At 40.9% G+C, this 20,899-nt stretch overlaps 1 protein-coding gene across 3 annotated transcripts; it reads right to left on the bottom strand.

Moving 5' to 3' along the window:
• Window positions 1–9,411: 9,411 nt before the first annotated feature.
• On the bottom strand, window positions 9,412–18,120 carry LZIC (leucine zipper and CTNNBIP1 domain containing). 3 transcript variants are annotated; one of them, XM_022598807.3, is made up of 7 exons: window positions 18,006–18,120; window positions 13,954–14,058; window positions 12,747–12,882; window positions 12,314–12,412; window positions 10,565–10,660; window positions 10,080–10,161; window positions 9,412–9,584 (listed from the first exon to the last, which is right to left on the bottom strand). In XM_022598807.3, the coding sequence occupies exons 2-7, from the start codon at window positions 14,052–14,054 to the stop codon at window positions 9,526–9,528; spliced, it is 573 nt and encodes a 190-aa protein (XP_022454515.1). In that variant the 5' UTR covers window positions 14,055–14,058; window positions 18,006–18,120; the 3' UTR covers window positions 9,412–9,525. The 3 variants fall into 3 exon arrangements, with proteins under 3 accessions (XP_022454515.1, XP_022454516.1, XP_089757930.1); XM_022598808.3 differs by lacking the exon at window positions 10,565–10,660; XM_089901804.1 differs by lacking the exons at window positions 9,412–9,584; window positions 10,080–10,161; window positions 10,565–10,660 and adding an exon at window positions 10,680–11,258.
• Between the last annotated feature and the right edge of the window lie 2,779 nt (window positions 18,121–20,899).

Here is a 20,899-nt window from a genome sequence, read left to right as displayed (position 1 = left end):
GCTGAAACACAATGGGCTCTGAGACCATATAATTGGGAACCTAACCTTGCATTAGGGTCAGGGAGAGTTTCCCTGGGAAAATAATATTTAAGCTCACACTTGAGGTATAAGTAGGAGTTAACTAAGCAAAGAGTGGGGAGAAGAGGATAGCACACAGTGGGACCAGCCCATAAAAAGGCCATGAGGAAGCAAGAGAGGATGGTGAGATCAAACTACTGTGAGAGAAGGCTGGGTGGCTGGAGTGCAGAGTGATGGGGAAAGAGGTCGGGCCCCTATCATACAGGACTTCATAGGTCATGCTAAACATTCAGTATTTATCCCCAAAAGTAATGAGAACCACCAAAAGGTTTAAACAAGGATATGACATTGTTGGATTTGTATTTAAATAGATGACTATGGCTTTTGCAAGGAGAATGAACTGAAGTGGGATAAGAACGGCGTATTAGCAAGTGACTGCTGCATAAAAAAACCACCTCGAAACTCAGTGGCTTGACAAGCATTTGTGGTTTTTGTTCAGGGGTCTGCAAATTGCCTGGTGTGGGTATACTTCAGGCTGTGGGTTGACTGTGACTCTTCTGGGTCAGGCCGGGATCAACAGGGTTTAGCTGTAGATTGGGATTAAGTCTGCTCCATGTGTCCTCATTCTCCTTGAACCAGAGGCCACAAAGGGCACATTCCTCTTATGATGAACGGCAGAAGAGCAAGAGTACCAAGACAAACTGTGGAAGCACACTGCAGACCTCTCCAGGAGTCATATCCATAAACAGCCCATTTGTCAAATTCAGTCTAATTGCCAGGCCCCAAACAGTGGGATAAGGAAGTATATTCCACCTCAAGGGAGGAAGGTCTGAATAAATAATTGTTGAGTAATACTCCAATATATCAAAGCAGCTATCGTCAAGGCATTTTCCATTCTTGATGGAGAATAAATACATGGTAGTCTGTTGCTTTCTTTGTCCTAACCCACCTTGCTTTAGCCCCCAAACAATTGCTTTAATTTTCCCAAAGCCTTTACCGGACAGAATATAAAACTGTATAATATTATCAGCTTAGAATTATCAGCTTAGAATGGCACAGCAGGCATTCAATTTATGATGGATGAGTCTGGCACAGTGCTATGTACTCTCATCAATTTTTAGATTTAATTTATTGTTTTGGGGGGGTGGGGTTTTTTGCATTTATTTTTCTTTTCTTTTTTAAAAAATTTATTATTTGGGAGGAAAACAAATCCGTTTTCCCCCCCAAAGTCCTGATTTATCTCACATTCTTGGGCTTAGCTTTAACTGGGATTCATTCTTTTCTTCCATTCTTGCAGTTAGGAATGCATTCACAGCCATAGTCCTGGGTCTTTAATAAGAAGCTAGTCTTGCTTTGGACATCAATATTTTTGGTGGGGTGTGAGGCTGAGGGGAGAGTTCATGTAACTTGGAAGCAGCTCTGGGGAGTGAAAGTGAACTATTTTTAGCTGAATTCGAGTGGAGGCAATGCACTTGAAGAATCCAAAGGCTTTAGCAATATCTTAGATTGACTTTAATGAGTAGTTAGACTAAAATAGCTACAGGCTCCAGGGGGCAGACCAAACCTATTGAGAACCTCTCCTGGGAGATAAAAAGGCACTCATATAGCTCACATCATGAAGTAGTGTCAGCCTCTTCCATGCCCCCAGCAGGATGCTCAGCATGGGAGCATTTCTGCTCATCTTACTAATTGGTGGCTAAGTACAGACAGAACAGAAAGGGACACTTATTTTACTAATAAGTAGAAAAGCTTTCTCAGGAAAGCAGAAGACATGCTCACAGAGAAGAGGAGGCAGGGAGTCCTTAAGCAAGCATACAGGTGACACTTGTGACTTTAAAACAACTTGGAGCAGGCAATTTCCATTTAATTTCTTTTCAGAGAAGACATATAGAAGCAGCATGCTAAAGGGGCTGCAGTGTCTGGAAAAGATAAAAGGACTGGTTTTAATTTGCCTTCCATTTCTGCTGCTAATGACACCCTGCTGAGACAGACTGTAATATTAACACACAAATTCCCACAAACCCAATAACATCCTTTCACTAGGATGTCTTGGGTTATTATAAGATCTCTTTAGCACAAGTTATGTCATTAAAGGAAATGTAAAAGTAAATTAATCTCACATCCAGGAAACGAAAAGACAGGAGAAACAGAATTGTAGGCTTTTCCCCACATTAGGTACTCCTAGTTAATATATTTTATGATCTTAATTTCCTGTTATTTCAAATATCTAGATATGAACACAAGCTTCCCTTTGTCAAACCAAACACAACGCCTCCATTTTATTTAGTATTCTTAAAATGTATATTTTAAGATTTTAAATATTTTAATGAAAGTGGCATTATTTAATTTTGTACAGTTCCTTACACTGTAGTTTCAAAGCCATTTAACCATTTAATAACTATTCTTCACAAAATATCTACATGAATATTTGGAAGGTGACTTGACAAAATGAGACCAAAATTAAGTATAAAAGAGTGGCACAATTAGGATTAGAAATGTAGTGACAGGGTTCAGGGGACACACCACCCCACGATATGGCACCTTGGCATATTGACTATTTTAAGCTGATGGAACTTGAGAAATGGCATGAGTAGTAAGGACTTGCGACCTTCCCTTGAAGCAGGTCATAAAACCCTCATGTGAGAGGTGCCCTCCCCAATACCCGGAAGGAAGGAACATTCTTACCTTCAAAGAAGAGACAGAAAGGAATGGGAACAAACAGATCTGGCTAAGTTTCCCTCAGTTTCTTACACTTAGCTCACCTTTGTTCTATCTCATTTTCCCACAACTTTCCACCCTTCATCAAATCTAGCACACAAGCACTCAGATTTAACAGTTTCTCTGGGTCTTCATTTCCTTACGAAGGTTCCCATGTCACATAACACTTACAGTAAATAAATGTGTACGCTTTTCTCTTGTTAATCTGCCTCTGTTATAGGGGTCCCAGTTAAGAACACAAAAAGAGGAAAGATATCTTTCCTCCCCTACAGGAGTATTCCCACTTTCTTTCCATTTAATATTCTCCAAAATGACTTAATAATATAAATACAGATGACTCTTGAACAACATGGGTTTGCATGTGTGGGTCAATTTATACCCAGATTTCTTTCACTAAATACATACTACAGTACTACACAACCTGTGGTTGCTTGAATCCACGGATGTGGAACCGCAGATACCAAGGGCTGTCAAATTGTACATGAATTTTCAACTGCGCAGAGGGTGGGCACCCCCAACCTCCGTGTTGTTCAAGGGTCAAGTGTATTTTAGTGAGATATGCATTTTACAATATCGATTTTATTTTATTTATTTTTTTATTTTTTTGCCACTTTGCGTGGCTTGAAGGATCTTAATTCCCCGACCAGAGATTGAACCCAGGCCCACAGCAGTGAAAGTGCCAAGTCCTAACCACTGGACCGCCAGGGAATTTCCTACAAGATTGATTTTAAAATGAGGTAAAAAATTATAGATGAAAGAGATCATTTAGATCAAATTGTACAGATCAGAATTATTTCCAAGTGTAATCTTCCTTATGTGAATACACATCTGAAATAATGTTTCTAAGGATCCAGCTATGATGGAGTGACAGATTTGGAGGGAGGGGTAGGTCTATTTAAAACACAATTTTATCATTGTGAAATAAACCTCTTGGTGATGCAGCTGGATATCTAAACTTCTATTAACCATATAAACACTTAAGAGTCTTATTTTTTTAATAAAAGGACTCTATTCAATATCCATTTTAGAAAATTTAACCAAAAAGAGCCAAGTAATGTGTCTGGCGTATCTCAGCACTCAATAAATACCTGATGAAAGAATAAATGACATCACAATCAGAAGAGGTAGCAGACAGAAGCTTTCCTTGCTTCCACATAGTAATTGTCTTCATTTTCAAGACCTAATCCCCACCAGGGAAAGCACATTTTGAGTTTTTCAAAGTAAAAGGGTCTAGTGTACACAATTTGTCCAGTGCCTTCATTGTAACAAAATTAACCTGGCACAATCAACCTCCCTCTCTGGCAAGAGCAGCACCGTGGGAGGTCGTAAGAGTACTGTGGGAGCAGTCAGGTTCCCAGAAGAGAGGCACACACATGAATGAGCACACACTCACATCCCTCATTTCTGCTCCAGGCTCACAAGTTAAAGACAGAGTTCACATTTTCCTTCCTGAGAATGGAAAGTAGATTTAGGTATGTCTCACATACTCTTTTATTTGGACCCTTGCTCATGGTATTTTCTTGCAGAGGAATAAACCACTCATAGTTCTGGAAGACAGGATGAAAAGAAATGCCACGAGGCTGAGGCTAAGGGGCTGAGATTTTGCCTGTTTGCTCGAAAATTACAAATGCTCCTCTCCTGAGTAAATATGAAACAAAATATTTAAATAAATGAGTATAAGCTCAGAGGTCTTGTTTGTTTTGCTGGTTCAAATGCAATGGAAGTTTATTTCTTGCTTCTATGAGTTTAAAGTGGACTTTCCTGATCGGTGGGTGACTCTCTTCCAAGCATTGATATAGGGTGCCAGATTTATCGCCTCCTACAGGCTGCTATCTTTTTTAAAAAATTTTATTTATTTTTATTGAAGTATAGTTGATTTACAAGCTCAGAGCTTTAAAAACCAAATCTAAGGTATAATTTACCAAGACCTAGAATAAACGTGATGTAAAATTTGAGGTGCTAAGTTAAAAAAAAATTTTTTTTTGAGGGACTTCCATGGTGGTCCAGTGGTGAGGAGGACGCGGCACTTCCACTGCAGGGGGGCATGCGTTTGATTCCTGGACAGGGAACTAAAATCCTGCATGCCGAGTGGCGTGGCCGAAAAAAAAAATTTTTTTTAAAGATGAATAAACACCACATTTTCTAAGAACATGGTCAACCATAGGATTAAGACAATCACTTACAACCTAATCCAGGCCAAATATTTACTTTTACCTAAATTACCTATTTTTAAAATTATCATCGAGGGTCACTGCCTCAGTTTTCAACTTGGCCTGCCTGGTTTATGAGTATTGCAGGAATAAGGCCAGGCCTAAAAGAATCAGGTTTTCATACAAGCCAAAAAAAATCACTGAACTCTTCTTATATATATGACAATTTAGCAGCAACAAAAACATAGTACTTGAACTAAGACATTTTAGAATGAACAGACATAATTACAATAACTTAAACTCTTAAACCATGTATTGAAATTATGACTTGAAACACAAAATCAGAGATTCTTGTGGGAAGGCTTCAGAAGTTCAGTCACAGTTGCCAGAAGCTGAGGACGGAGGACCTGTGACTGATGCATAACCTTAGAAAGGACTCTTACTAGCATTATCTGCCTCTTTTGGTTTTTTAATTAATTAATTTTTGGCTGCGTTGGGTCTCCATTGCTGCGCACAGGCTTTCTCTAGTTGCAGCAAGTGGGGGCTACTCTTCTTTGTGGTGTGCGGGCTTCCCATTGCAGTGGCTTCTCTTGTTGCGGAGCACAGGCTCTAAGTGCACGGGCTTCAGTAGTTGTGGCACGCAGGCTCAGTAGTTGTGGCTCGCGGGCTCTAGAGCTCAGGCTCAGTAGTTGTGGCGCACGGGCTTAGTTGCTCCGCATGTGGGATCTTCCTGGACCAGGGCTCAAACCCGTGTCCCCTGCATTGGCAGGTGGATTCTTAACCACTGCACCACCAGGGAAGTCCCTGTCTTCTTCTTTCTTAACTCAAAAGAAAATTGGTGGCTCTCCTTGACCTCCTTTATAGAAAATATTTTTTACTTGTTTATTTATTTTTGTTTGCGGTACGCGGGCCTCTCACTGTTGTGGCCTCTCCCGACACGCAGGCTCAGCGGCCATGGCTCACGGGCCCAGCCGCTCCTCAGCATGTGGTATCCTCCCGGACCAGGGCATGAACCCGTGTCCCCTGCATCGGCAGGCGGACTCTCAACCACTGCGCCACCAGGGACCACCAGGGAAGCCCTACTTGTTTATTTTTAAACGTAGTCCATTGTCTGAGGCTGTAAGGAATGTGATGCTCTCAGAGAAAAACAACCAAGCGTTAGGAATCTACCAACTGACAGCCTCAAACCGCGCTCAACTTTCCTGGTCCTCTGCTTGGAACAGCATGGACTTTGCATTGTAAGCTCTTAAGAATGTCACTAACCCCTTGTGTTTGAGGCCCTTTCAGCATTACAGTCTTTCCACCTTGCTATTAGTGTGAGCAGGGAGAGGGGCTTTCAAAAAGAAAATGAGTGAGGATGTCAAAAGGCCATATTCTAGGGTGATATCTAGTAGAGCCATATTTCTAACCTGCTTTTTGCAACTTAATGAAAATATTAAGTACTAGTTTCCCCAGTTTCTAAATCTTTTCAATTCCAGGGCCACACAGACTGGAAGCAATTACAGCTTGTTCACGGGGGTCTGTGGGAGTGCTGACAGTTTTAATTTACATATTAATGCTGAAAAACAATTTGAGAGGCAAAGAAGAGTGTTCTTTGGTCTTAGTAATGAAAAGACAAGAAAAAAAAGTGGACGGGAAAGTGATTGAAAAGCTCTAGGCAAAATGGTCTGGGTTTATTTTTTCTGTAATAATTTCAAACTATCCACCGGTCACTGTAATAAGATACTATTCCAATGGTGGATTTGCACAGTCTTTTATTTTGCCTAAGATGACCATTCTTTGGCTGAGTGTCTTCAATAAAAGGCCTATCGACCAAAGTTAACAACCCATCTGTCCCAACTCCAACTCGTTCCTGGGAAAAACTCATTCTATTGCTTGACTTCTTCCTCTACCTAACTTAACACTCACAGGATAAAAACAAAGCAAAACGCTGAAAGAGAAATTGTTTTAAATTATTAGATTTCATTAAACAGCCAGGTTGGACACTTGATCATTGGAATTTATTTCTGCGGCAACCCCAGTTCTTTGAAAAATGCAGGAATTCTTTCCATTAAAATATTAGCTTGACCCAAGGATGTCAAAAAGCTGCCTTAGCATTAGTTATTGCAGTTTGAGACCTCCCAAGAGGTCTAAAAAACTAGAAGATTAAATATAGCAAAATATGAACATAACATGAACATAGTTTACAAGTCATTTAATAACTATAGTTGTATAGACTTTTCAAATTACTTTTCTAAATTACCAAATTTGTGAAAAATATATCATATGGCCCTTGAAAAAACTATTAAATGGTGGATTAACCCCAATGTAAAGCTTTCTACATTAAGAAAGAGAGGGGAATGCACGGTAATCCTATGTAGTAGTTAGCTCCTATGATCCCCACTGAACAGATGAGGAAAATGAGGCTCAAAAAATATGGTCACCAAAAAAATATATATATATATTGTCACCTACCAAAGGTCACACGGCCATGACTGACAGTGTCTTGCTAGGCACTGCAAACCTGGTCACTTTGAAACGAAGGTTAATTTTAAATTAAGTACTAGTCATCACTTACAAAATGAATATATTAATGTGATTAATGACAAAATATTTCACTGAGGTTAGTCTTACAGAAAGTTTAAGGGAAACCAAAATTAAGGACTCCAGATTCATTTAGGCCTCTTTCAAATATAAAATATTCCTAATTTTCCTTGTCTTACTACTACTGGAAGGGAATCTTGCTATGAATTAAAACAAAACCCAAACAGCAATTCTGTTCCTAGGTATATACCCAAAAGAATTGAAAAGGGGTATTTAAACAAATACTTAGGCACAAACGTTCATAACGGCAGCACTATTCACAATAGCCAAAAAGTGGAAAAAACCCAAATGTTCATCAAGAGATAAATGGATAAACACAAAGTGGTATCCACTCAAGGGAATATTTTCAGCCATTAAAACGAACGAAGTACTGATACACACTACAATGTGGATTAAACTAAAAAATATTACGCTAAGTGAAAGAAGCCAGACACAAGAGGTCACATACTGTATGATTCCATTTATATGAAATATCCTGAATAGGTAAATCCATAGAGACAGAGAGTCGATTAGTGGTCGCTAGAGGACTGGAAGGAGGAGGGAATGACTGCTTAGTAAGTATGGGGTCTCCTTTGTGGGGGATGAAAATGTTTTGCAGCTAGATAATGGTGGTCATTGCACAACACTGTGAATGTACTGAATGCCATTGAATTGCACGCTTTAAAATGATGAATTTTAAATGGTCATGTGAATTTCACTTTGGTTAAAAAAAACACACAGAATAATGAAATAATGGTGATTGACCATAAAGCCCTAGATGAATAACAGGTAATTTGCTTTTTCTTAGTTTGTCACAATTTAATGAGTTTGTGACCATCATAAACCAATATATAAAAAATTACCCATTAAAAGTTCCAAATAAGGCATTAATGTAGCTGAGGTCCCCTAATTTGTCCAGTTGGCAGAGCACCTAGTAGAGTTTACAGTACACAAGAAGCTTTAAAAATGTTTTTAATTTGTATAAAGTCTAAAGAAAAATATTGAGAAAAATGTGAAAGAATATAAAGTGGCCAGAGCCTAGGAAATAAGGTGACCTACATGCATATGGGAAAAATCTATATATCTGAGCATGCAGAGAGACGTAAACACTCAGGAGAGAAACCGGCTTCTTCTCATAACTTATTCTGTGTTTCTCCCAAAACTGAAGAGTAAATAGTAGTTTACAGTCACCACCCTCTGGGTTTCAGCAAAGAGGTCACACACAGGGAGGGCCTCGAGCTGCCACTTCCAATTGCTTCCCTGGTGAAACAACGCAGGAGGTTAAGTTACTTCAGGAGACTCTCAACAGGGCTCCCATTGTTCCAAGCTCAAAACTCAGAGATACAATGGGCACCATTCATACTGAGAGCTTACGGGCTGGGGAATGGTCACTCAGTGACAACTTTTTTGGGGACATTGAATTTTCATAAATACGGACTTATACCGATATGTGGGAATTATTTTTTAAAAGCAGCACAAAATAAAGAAATAAAACTCAATGGACACTAAACTGACAGGACACCCAAGTCTTATCCCCAGCTCTGTCTCTAATGTGACTTTAAGAAAGTCACTTGCTCTTTCTGAGCCTTACTTTCCTTGTTTGTAAAATGAAAATGATTCTAAGATCACTCAGAACTCTAAAGTTCTGTGAACACATATGAGGTCTGTTGATGTTGCTACATTATTTACTCCAACAAGTGGGGATAAATTATGAGCAGAAAAGAATCATCAGTTCACATCTTTTCATTTACTACCAGCATTTAAAAACAAGGAGGCTCAGTAAAGACAGGCAGAGACACTATTTTGTTTTCTCTTAAACAGACAAATCATAATGAATAAGGTCCAGTGAGCCCCTCCATCCCAACAAGTCCAGGATCACAGAAGTGGGTATCCCTACACAAAGCACAATGATGAAAGGCATAAACAAAAGCCTTAAGTATGTTTTTCTGTCACCTTTTCTTAGGTTATTAATACATTTCATGAATCTCTTGACTTCTTTGCCATGACTCAAAATCCCCGGAAGAAAAATGCCATTTACAACAAGAATGCGATCGATGTCCTAAGTTTTCACACCATGTCATTTTTTTGTTTTTTCAACCTCAAAACTTGCCAAAGCAAGAACTTTGTCGCCAGAGCCTAAGGAGAAAGACACATAATAAACAGAAATGTCATTTCAAATGCATTTATAGTTCCAGGTAAAGAGAGGAAAATCTATCACATAGATGATAAAACAGAAAATGAAACGAGTTTTTATTATCAGCGCATTATCCCTGACCCTCCCCACCACCACGACAATTTCCTTCCCTGCACAAACAACTCAGCCACATAGGGCAATTTATTGGTTACAAATACTTACTTTAATTAGGGTATGAAATAGAACATGTAACATTTTAGTTTACTTTTATATTTACATTTAGCTGAAATATTTTTAAAGCATTAGGCTATATTAATTTGATTATTTTTAATTAAATAGTATTGGAAAACAAACCCATTAAAAAGCGGTTTATAAAGAAAACAATTCTGGTTTCACCTCTAAACTCAAGAAAAGGCCATCATTTTATCTCACCCGTGCCATCTGTCAATCTAGAGCAGTAATTCATATCCAGCTTTCAGAAATACGAGGGTACTCACCAAGGTCTGTAGAGACTTTCTCAAACTGGCTGAGTATAGCACCTGCGTTTGCTGACAAGAAGGCCTCGTCATCTGCTGTCAGCTAAACAAACAGAACAAAACCCAAAGGACTGAGTTCAAATGTGAACAAAGTGGCTCTAGGAATCACTGTTAAGAATGTCTTAGGGGCTTCCCTGGTGGCGCAGTGGTTGAGAGTCTGCCTGCCGATGCAGGGGACACGGGTTCGTGCTCCGGTCTGGGAAGATCCCACAGGCCGCGGAGCGGCTGGACCCGTGAGCCATGGCCGCTGAGCCTGCGCGTCCGGAGCCTGTGCTCCGCAACGGGAGAGGCCACAACAGTGAGAGGCTCGCGTACCGAAAAAAAAAAAAAAAAAAAAAAAAAAAGAATGTCTTAGGACCACAAACTAAATCACAGATCAAGAAGTTCTATACCAAATACTTCACACTTTTTCTTTATACCTAATATATTAAATTAAATACAAGTACCTTCTCTCCAAGTTTCCTGAGAGCTGTTAGTATCTCCACTTTCTGCTGAGTATACAGGTCTCTTTCCAGCTTTCCTACCATGAGATCTCTATCCATCTGTAACAGATGAATGCAAAGCATATGGTATTTAAGTTAAAAGCATTCTTTGCATAAAATCAAGCTTTTCAGATGTACTTTTTAAAGAAAAGGTCCTCTACCAATTAATATTATAAAGAACTATAGAAACAACTCAAGGCAAACATGATAGAAATGTTATTGCACAGTTCTAATAAATCTTGATACTAATCATAACCATTGTCTTAGTTATAAACTCTACTGAGGAATTAGTAGGTCAATAGCTTCTTTAAAGAGGAGCTATCCTCTAAGAACTCTATTTCATTAAACTGAAGTGTGGTCTAAAGGCCTGAATGAGACAACTGGTAACAGATCTCCTGGAACTTTGGTTAAATATCACCTCTACCACCAGAAACATTGATAGCATGTACTATGCTTTGGTACTATTCTATGTGCTTTACACATTTTACTCCATTTAAACCTCATAACAACCATAAGAGGTAGGGACTATCATTACTGCCTTTTTACAAATGGGGAAACAGGCACAAAAAAAGGTTGAAGAAGGACTTCCCTGGTGGTCCAGTAGTAAAGAATCCGCCTTCCAATGCAGGGGACACGGGTTCGATCCCTGGTCGGGGAACTAAGATCCCACATGCCGCATGGTGCGGCCGAAGGAAGAAAAAAGAAGAAAAAAAAAAAAAAAGAGGTTGAAGAAAATAACTTCCCCAACGTCACATACGTCCACAGTAGAACAGGGGTACAAATCCAAACAGTTTGATCCAAATCCATGCTCTTAACCACTATGCTATTAAGTTACCAATGGCTGCAAATAACTTATTAATGTCTTAACTATATTCAAGTCTATAAACAGACTTCCTCAAGTGTCAGGTTTATAAAGATGTTTGAAATTCTTAGATGGGAAAGGCCGCACATGCATAAAGCATGGCTGCTAATGAATGCTAGATGGGATTTCAATTCAGAGCTCCAGAAATAAATAGTAAAACTTTAAATGTGGAGTTGTAGCAGAAGCAGTCAGTAGCAATTTAAACTGCCATATGCTGGTTAAACCTCTACATTTGTTATCAACAACAACTGCTCAAAGGACTAATTTTGTCAGAAACCAAGTTGTGGGTTGTGGCTCTAAAGTCAACTGACTAGTTTTTTGAAATAGACTATTTTTTAGAGCAGTTTTAGGTTCACAGTAAATTGAGCAAATGGTACAGAGATTCCTCATACACCCCTTGCCCTCACTCATGCATAGTATCCCCATTATAAACATCCCCACCAGAGTGGTACATTTGTTCCAACTGATGAACCTACACTGACACATCGTAATCACCCAAAGTCCATACTTTATTAGGGTTCACTCTTTTTGTTTTTTAAATGTAATTAATTTATTTTTTTTAATTATTTACTTATTTATTTGGCTCCGTCGGGTCTTCGTTGTGGCGTGCGGGCTCTTTTAGTTGCGGCACGCAGGATCTAGTTCCCTGACCAGGGATTGAACCCGGGCCCCCTGCACTGGGAGCACAGAGTATTAACCACTGGACCGCCAGGGAAGTCCCTAGGGTTCACTCTTGGTGTTGTACATTTTCAAATGACCAATTTTTAAACTTTAGAATAACATAATGAGCAAATTCTTGGGCTGAGAAAAGAAATACATACAGGGACTGGATCAATTTAAAGAAACTTTACCTCTGCTAACCTTGTCCGAAGCTGACCTGGTTGTTTCTTTGCAAACAATCTGATGACCTCTGGGGTTTTAAAGGCCTGGCTGATAGCTGCCTGGATAGCCTAGAAATACAAGAAGGTGAAAACTAACCAAAATAGTCCAACAAAGCAGATATTACAATATTTGATTGATAGGTCTTCAATTCTTAATAGGTCTTCTTTGTTCATCAAACAGTATTACAACTTTAGCATCCATTTGCTATTTCTATGCATGTCACTGGAGTCAAATATATAACTAGATGAAGATCTGGAAGCAAATGCTGTTTTATCCATAAGTAGACATTTCTCTAGAAGTTAAACCCCAAAAAGGGTACATTTTCTATCTTAAATATACTTACTGGAAAAAAACAACAACAAAAACCAAACTGTGTCACCAATGTAAGTAAATGATGCTTACCAGTTGCATTCCACTTAGTTCATCAACCAAAGTCATATTTCCAGACATAATTTTCTTTAGTGAATCATTAAATTCACTTAGTTGTTCCAGAGTTTCTTTTTTGGTTTCTTCATATTCATCTGTATCAAGTTCCTCTCTGAAGTACAGTGAACATAATATAGAAAAATATAGAGTTCCACAAGAAAAAAACAATCTTAGTATTTATACACTAAGACTTCAGATACATATATATACAAAAAATATCCTGGGGGAAAAAGGCTGAAAGGAAATATCAAAATACTAATGATGGATGTGTTCAGACATTAGTGTGGGCGTTTTCCTGCAATTCTGACAATTAAACTTTCTTATTTTTTTTTAAACCAAAATGAGACATACTTAACAAACAAACCACATAATAACTTCCTTTTAAGCAGTCTCTGAATCAATGGTATAGCCTTGGGCAAGATACTTGACTAGCCAAGTCTCAGTTTTTTTTATCTATTGTATAAGCTGTAGATAATGATAGTACTTACTTTATAGGGTTGCTATGAGCATTAAATGAAATATGGAAAGTACTTGGCATATAATAGGTACTTGATAAATAGCTGTTATTATTACCATCATTATCATTAATGGTAGGTAAAATTTTATGCACCTTGAAATACAACAGCAATGCAGTACTTGCCATCTGAGTACTCCAAACAAGCCATTTATTAAACATTTACTACAAAACAGCTCCCATTTATCTAGTGCCTGCTTTGGGCCAAGCATTGTGTTGTTCCCTTCATCTGCAATAGTTACAATAGTCTTTCAAGGTTGTTAAAAAGGCAATGAGCAGTCTTATTTCTTTGAGCAGTTAAGGCTGAAGACACACCAGAAGTTCAAGCAGTACCTTCTCAGCTTGATACCAGGCAGGGCTACTTCAAATACTGAAGACAAGATGGGTGTTATTATTTCCATTTCATACTCAAGGAAATGGAAACTTAAGGTGGTTAAATATTTAGCCCAAGTTCACATTCACTTTGAAATTAATCTAAATACTTTCATATCCCAGCCTTTTAAACTCCAAAGCCAGTACTGAGTTTATTTCTCCAGCAGACAAAGCACTGTGAAGAACACTACAGGGGAAACCAAAATCACACATGGGCCTGCACACATGGAGCTTATAATCTAGCTGCAGGAGACAAAAGCCATTTTACAGCATAGCAGCACACAATTATACTATTACCTGCATTCCTCCAGGTCCTGTAATTGCTGCATTAGTCTATCCAACTGCTCTTCTAAGTTCTGCTTTAATTTGCTTGTCTCTGTCTTTCCTCTGGAAGCCATTTTACTAAGGAGAACAATAAAGCAATTTAAAGTAGGCTATACTCAAAAAAAAAAAGTGGTGGGGACTTCCCTGGCAATACAGTAGTTAAGACTCTGCGCTTACCCTACAGGGGGCGCTGGTTCGATCCTTGGTCTAGGAACTAAGATCCCGCATGCTGCATGGTACAGCCAAAAAAAAAAATTGGCTATACTCTTTCTGAGCTACAGGTGTGGGGAAGATAGTCGTGCAAAAAAAAAAATCTCAATTTATATATAAAAGTTGAAACGCATATAGTAGTAACACCCCACAAAAATGCCTGGGAGTCTTCTTAATTGAATTCACAAATTAATTAGAAGTCTTAACTATTAGTCTATCTTACTTTAAACATATTTGATAGATGAAAATACAGATTTATAAAGAAACAGATCAGGCGTGACTCTGCTTTACAAGATTCATTTTAACATTCTTTTTCGTTCTTAATAAGTACACTCCAGGACTCAGAATTCTCCTAGTATTATCTTATTGGTCTTTAGGTGCATTTACCTAATGACTTGTGGGCATGAACAACTTTTTTTTTTTTTTTTTTTTTGTGGTACGCGAGCCTCTTACTGTTGTGGCCTCTCCCGTTGCGGAGCACAGGCTCCGGACGCGCAGGCTCAGCGGCCATGGCTCGCGGGCCCAGCCGCTCCGCGGCATGTGGCATCTTCCTGGACCGGGGCACGAACCCGTGTCCCCTGCATCGGCAGGCGGACTCTCAACCACTGCGCCACCAGGGAAGCCCAATGAACAACTTTTGATGTGAATTTCTTCTTTGGAAATGTGCCCATTTTTCTACTGGATTATCTTTCTCTTACTGATTTATACAACATGGATATAAAGTCCTTGCAATTATGTTGCAAATATTATCTCTTGTCTCCTGGCTTTAAATTTTATTTATGGCATTTTTTGTTATGGTAAATTATTATTTTTAATGGCCAAACCTATGTTCTCCTCTATGTTTTCTTAGTTTTGTGTCCCATGAAAGCAAGCCCTGACCATCTCAAGATTTTTAAAAATATACTATTTTGTTTTTGTTTTTGGCTGCACTGTGGGGCTTGTGGGATCTTAGTTCCCTGACCAGGGACTGAACCCGCGCCCATGGCAGTGAGAGCACCAAGTCCTAACCACTGGACTGCCAAGGAATTCCCAAAAATGTACTATTTTTTTGTTAATGCTGTGAAGTAGGGATCTTTTATTTTCTTTCAAATGGATAGCCAGCTGCCCCAACACTGTTTACTAGTATTTATTTATGCTACCTTTAATTGAGACTCAATAGAAACAGACTCAAGTCTGTTTCATTGATAATATTCTGGTCCTAAGGCATTACTTTACTATTTTAATTATTATAGCTTTAGAGCTGGTGTATACTGATGACTGATAAGGAGTTGGCTCTATTATTTTTTTTCCCCAAAATTCTTGACTATACTTGTACATTTTCCCTTCTAGATGAATTTAAGAATCATTTTGACAAATTCCAAAAAAAATTCAATTGAAATTTTTTTATTTTATTTTATTGATTTATTTATTTTGGGCTTCATTGGGTCTTCGTTGCTGCGCGCAGGCTTTCTCTAGTTGTGGCGAGCAGGGGCTACTATTTGTTGCAATGCATGGGCTTCTCACTGCGGTGGCTTCTCTTGTTGTGGAGCATGGGCTCTAGGCACGCAGGCTTCAGTAGCTGTGGTGCACGGGCTTAGCTGCTCCAAGGCATGTGAGATCTTCCCGGACCAGGGCTCGAACCAGTGTCCCCTGCATTGGCAGGCGAATTCTTAACCACTGTACCACCAGGGAAGTCCCTCAGTTGAAATTTTGACAGGGGTTACATTAAAATTAATATGGAGAAAATCTGTATCCTTAAAATTTGAAACTTCCAATCAAGCAATATATCTCTCCACTTATCAAAGCTTTCTTTTATGATCTCCAGTTTAAAAAAAAGTATTATTTTATTCACAAAGGCTTTAAACACTGGATGTTCTTAGATATCTTGTATTTTTTGTTAATATCGGAAATAAGGTTTTTGTTATTACAATTTCTTTTTTTAAAAAATTTATTTATTTTTGGCTGTGTTGGGTCTTCATTGCTGCACACCGACTTTCTCTAGTTGTTGCGAGCAGGGGCGACTCTTTGTTGGGGTTCCCCGGCTTCTCATTGCGGTGGCTTCTCTTCATTGTGGAGCACGGGCTTCAGTAGTTGTGGCTCATGGGGTCTAGAGCACAGGCTCCGTAGTTGTGGCGCACAGGTTTAGTTGCTCCGCGGCATGTGGGATCTTCTGGACCAGGGATCGAACCCGTGTCCCCTGCACTGGCAGGCAGGTTCTTAACCACTCTGCCACCAGGGAACTCCCTGTCCACCATTTCTTACAGGTAAGACTCCAGCCTTCGAGACCTTCCCTGAGTTCCAAAGGGTGGATTCTGAATAGCTGCTAATCAAGGGAGGAGTAGCCAAGAAACTACCTGAGGCAAGATTAAAGGGACAGAGAAGAAGCTCATCCTTCTCTCTTTTTTTTTTTTAAAATAAAAGACTGGCTAGGGCTTCCGTGGTGACGCAGTGGTTGAGACTCTGCCTGCTGATGCAGGGGACGCAGGTTTGTGCCCTGGTCCGGGAAGATCCCACATGCTGCGGAACGGCTGGGCCTGTGAGTCATGGCCACTGAGCCTGCGCGTCCGGAGCCTGTGCTCCACAACGGGAGAGGCCACAACAGTGAGAGGCCTGCGTACTGCAAAAAAAAAAAAAAAAAAAAAATTTTACTTATTTTTTTTTGCTGCGTTGGGTCTTTGTTGCTGTGCACGGGCATACTCTAGTTGTGGCGAGCGGGGGCTACTCTTCACTGCAGTGCGTGGGCTTCTCATTGCGGTGGCTTCTCTTGTTGCGGAGCACGGGCTGTAGGCACTCGGGCTCAGTAGTTGTGGCGCACAGGCTTGGTTACTCCGCGCCATGTGGGATCTTCTGGTCCAGGGATCGAGCCTGTGTCCCCTGCATTGGCAGGCGGATTCTTAACCACTGCGCCACCAGGGAAGTCCTCATCCTTCTCTTTTGAGCCTGCATTTTCTTCTACTTATCAAGGCCAAGTCATCCATCCTTCAAGGTCAAGTTTCACCTTCTCCATAATGCCTTCCTTGGTTCCCTCCCAATCACTACATTGTGAGTTATTTGAGAGTGGGGATTTTACATTTTCTTTATACACCAGCGGCTAGCACAATGCTGGGCAGATAGAAGGTACTGAATAAATAAATGGTAAATGAATAATGATAATTGATCGCTTTTGCGATCAATTGCGATTTTGGAGACTAAGATCTATGTCTTAGTCTCCATTTAACACTATGTCTGCCTTGAATTATATGTGATTTCATCATAGCTTGTTGTTTATTTGTCTGTCTTCCTCTCCAGACTGTAAACTGAGAGCAGAAAATGGGTCTGATTCCTTTCTTAGCCTCTTCAGCACTTAATACAGACTACATATTCGATAACTGAATGAACTGTATAAAGGCACAACGTACTGTAAGGAGGTAAAGCTATTCTAAATGAATTTCAGAGAAGATGAAGATGCTTTAAAAACCTTACCCTCATGCTACATTATTTGAGATTTATCCCAGAAAGATTAACTCACGGGCACCACCTAGTATTCAATAAAGGTGGTGCACCTTTTACCGAAACTGCAAAATTACTCTTCAAAAACTGTAAGTTTTTTGTTTTTTTTTTTGCAGTACACGGGCCTCTCACTGCTGTGGCCTCTCCCGTTGCGGAGCACAGGCTCCGGACGCGCAGGCTCAGCGGCCATGGCCCATGGGCCCAGCCGCCCCGCTGCATGTGGGATCTTCCCGGACCGGGGCACGAACCCGTGTCCCCTGCATCGGCAGAGGGTCTCTTAACCACTGCGCCACCAGGGAAGCCCAAAAACTTAATTTTTGAGAATTAAGGTACTCATTCATGCTCACCTGTCTCTTAATCCTCTGAACTCTGCTCAGTGCGGACCGGTCTCAAATTGCATAAACCTCCAATTCTTGAAGTTCCAAGTGTCTTAAACTTGAGGAAAGCGAAACTGTTCATCAGGACTATAAGAGGCTCAAAGTTCAAACCACCTGGGGGTGGAGCTGGCTGGGAAAAGGGAAACCATTAAAAAGTGGTTTTATTTACTATACATAAACGTATACCTAAAGCAGTCCCAGTAACTGCCACTTGGGCAGCCTGCAACTGAAACACACCCTCTCTTTCTAGGACGACATCATAGGGGCGGGAGGGGGTGTGGAGGAGGAGGAGAAACCCGTTTTCTCTTTCGACTGTGCCTCTGGCAGTCTTTCTGAGGTTTTTTTCTAGTGAGACCGAGAGTGTTACTCAGGAAAACCCCGCACCCGGATCTGCCTTGAAGGAAGTTGTCATATCCAAAATCACGGAAAAGGAGCGCATACATTTTCCCGGCTGGAAGCGAGCAGCGTCTGGACCTCAACCATCCGGACGCGGTCAGGGAGCAGCCCCGATCACAGCCCCAAATCCCATCTCCCACCGGGGAACATGAAGCTCCCACATTTGGGTCGTGCGGCGGCCGGCTCGACTAGGCCCGACTGCCACCAGAGGTCGCCGGGAATCCGCTGCCTCCGAAACTCTTCCACTTTTCCCGACCAGAAACCGAACCACCTCCTCAGGCCCTCGGGGTCCCTTCTCCGCCTCCACCCACCACTCGGTCCCAGAGTTCGGAGCCAGGGGCCCCGCCTACCTGAGGGGCCCCGCTCGGCGGACGCGTAGAAGAGGAGCACTTCCGTCAGACGCACGCACTTCCGGCCTCCTGGAGCCAATGAGGGCGCGGCCGCGGATGTTACCCTCATTAGCGTCCGGGCTGCGGAGCGTCTCTCGGAGAGCTCGGGCTGGTTCGCTGTGAGGAGGAGGTAAGTCACCTCCCAGAGCTCTTGAAAAACCCGTCTCTGGTTGAGTCAGCTCAGGACTGCTTAGGGTCTTTGAGGGTAAGGTACAACTGTCCCGGAAGCTAGGTCACATTCAAGTTTGGAACAGGGAGGCTTGCCCCTTCATTGTTTCTGTTTCTCTCTGTGGAACCGAAAACCTCGGTAAATTTGCCTCTGGAACAAGTGAGTGCACCCTGGGGGAAAAAAATCCTTTTCAAGAGGCTTCTTGGGCTTGGCGGGGCACTTCTCTTTTTTCTGAAATTCGTAATTTCTAAATCTATAAAAGACTAGATCTATGTTCCTGGAAGCGGGACACTCACTCCTCTTGAGGAGAGACTGCTAGCTGTTGGCAGCAGTCTAGAAGTTACTCAGAAAATTAAAACATTTTCAGATGTTCCCAGCCCATCTCCTTGAAGTCATTAGTCCCCAAGACGACATCAGGGTTTACGGCGAAATTGTTTCTCAGGTGTTGTCTTTAAAGTTAATTATATTTCAACCACCCAGGACAAACTTCCAAGATTACCGTAGAACTCCACCAGAATGAATTGTTTGTCCAATCATAGAATTTCTTAATTTATCACCGTAAATTGTTTCTCAGAGTTACAATTTGCATGTGAAACCACTCTTCTAAGTCCAACTTAGAGAAGACTGTTGACACACCAGTTGGAATGGTTCCAATAGCCTACCTTGCAAAACGCTTCAGATTCACAGAATTTGCTTTGTAAAAGTAAGTGGCTGTCATGTTAATATAATTAGCTCTGATTTTTGACATGTGAATATGTGTGGAAGCGTCAACGTTTTTGTGGAATATCGAAATCTCAATGACAAATAGTTAGGGCCAGTGCCACACAAAACAAAACTGGAAAATATACTTCTTTCATCGTTGGAAGAACTTGCTGAATAAACATTTTCTCACTGTGTTCACCCGCTAATTTTGATGATGATAATAAGGTGTTCTATTTTGGCATTTATGTTGGTTTTAGTGTGTACAGTCTTAGAAGTGGTGGAGGAGAGGCCTCACCATATGTGCGTTGTATTTGCATGCTGTTTCTCGGTGACAATCTGATTCAGCGGTTCTATGCTGAGAGTGTTCTTACATACCTTTGAGTTCTGTTTAGAGCTAATGGACAATGAAAAAGTATTCCTAGTGCATAGACAAGAGAAATTGGTTTGGGTTCCAGTTCTCAAACAAAAATAGAATACAAGCCTGAGGGGAAATAGGGAAGAGAAGATGTTGGGAAAAGATGAATGAATATTAGGTAGGTAGTCACAGGAGAGAGCATTGGGGAAGAAAACCTCAGAACTGGGAGTCATAACTGGAAAACCAGATGAATACTACTTGGCAGCTGGGAAGGTTTAGGACACCTCAACTTGGACTTGGGAGGGGAGTCCAGAGAGCACTAGCTGCTCCAACTAGGTAGGGAATATGCAGGGGCAGATGAAACTTGAGTGGCTAATAAGAAGTACCATGGGGCTTCCCTGGTGGCGCAGGGGTTGAGAGTCTGCCTGCTAATGCAGGGGACACGGGTTCGAGCCCTGGTCTGGGAGGATCCCACGTGCCGCGGAGCAACTAAGCCCGTGAGCCACAACTACTGAGCCTGGGCGTCTGGAGCCCGTGCTCCGCAACGAGAGAGGCCGCGATAGTGAGAGGCCCGCACACCACGATGAAGAGTGGCCCCTGCTTGCCACAACTAGAGAAAGCCCTCGCACAGAAACGAAGACCCAACACAGCAAAAATAAATTAATTAATTAATTAATAAACTCCTACCCCCAACATCTAAAAAAAAAAGAAGTACCATGAGCCAAAGGCACTCTGAATGCGTGGACCTCTTTCTAATGTCTACGAGTAGATAACGTACCATTGTAAATCTTGTGTAACGGTTAAGCGCATGAACTTTTAGAGTCAAGGTTGTTACACAGGCTGTGAGATCTTG

The sequence above is a fragment of the Delphinapterus leucas genome, chromosome 1 (genome assembly GCF_059928025.1).
Source record: "Delphinapterus leucas isolate spDelLeu-1000000601 "Yukka" chromosome 1, BTC_Dleu_Yukka2, whole genome shotgun sequence".
In the NCBI taxonomy this organism is placed as follows: domain Eukaryota; kingdom Metazoa; phylum Chordata; class Mammalia; order Artiodactyla; family Monodontidae; genus Delphinapterus; species Delphinapterus leucas.
Note: the sequence above shows the minus strand (reverse complement) of the source record. Positions and strands in the feature narration are given on the sequence as shown.

Coding starts and splice junctions, on each gene's coding strand:
- LZIC (XM_022598807.3), bottom strand. CDS start 14,054: ATGGCTTCCAGAGGAAAGACAGAGACAAGCAAATTAAAGCAGAACTTA. Junction 12,413..12,746: donor AACTAAGTGGAATGCAACTG/GTAAGCATCATT, acceptor TTGTATTTCTAG/GCTATCCAGGCAGCTATCAG. Junction 9,585..10,079: donor GAAAGTCTCTACAGACCTTG/GTGAGTACCCTC, acceptor CTTTCTCCTTAG/GCTCTGGCGACAAAGTTCTT.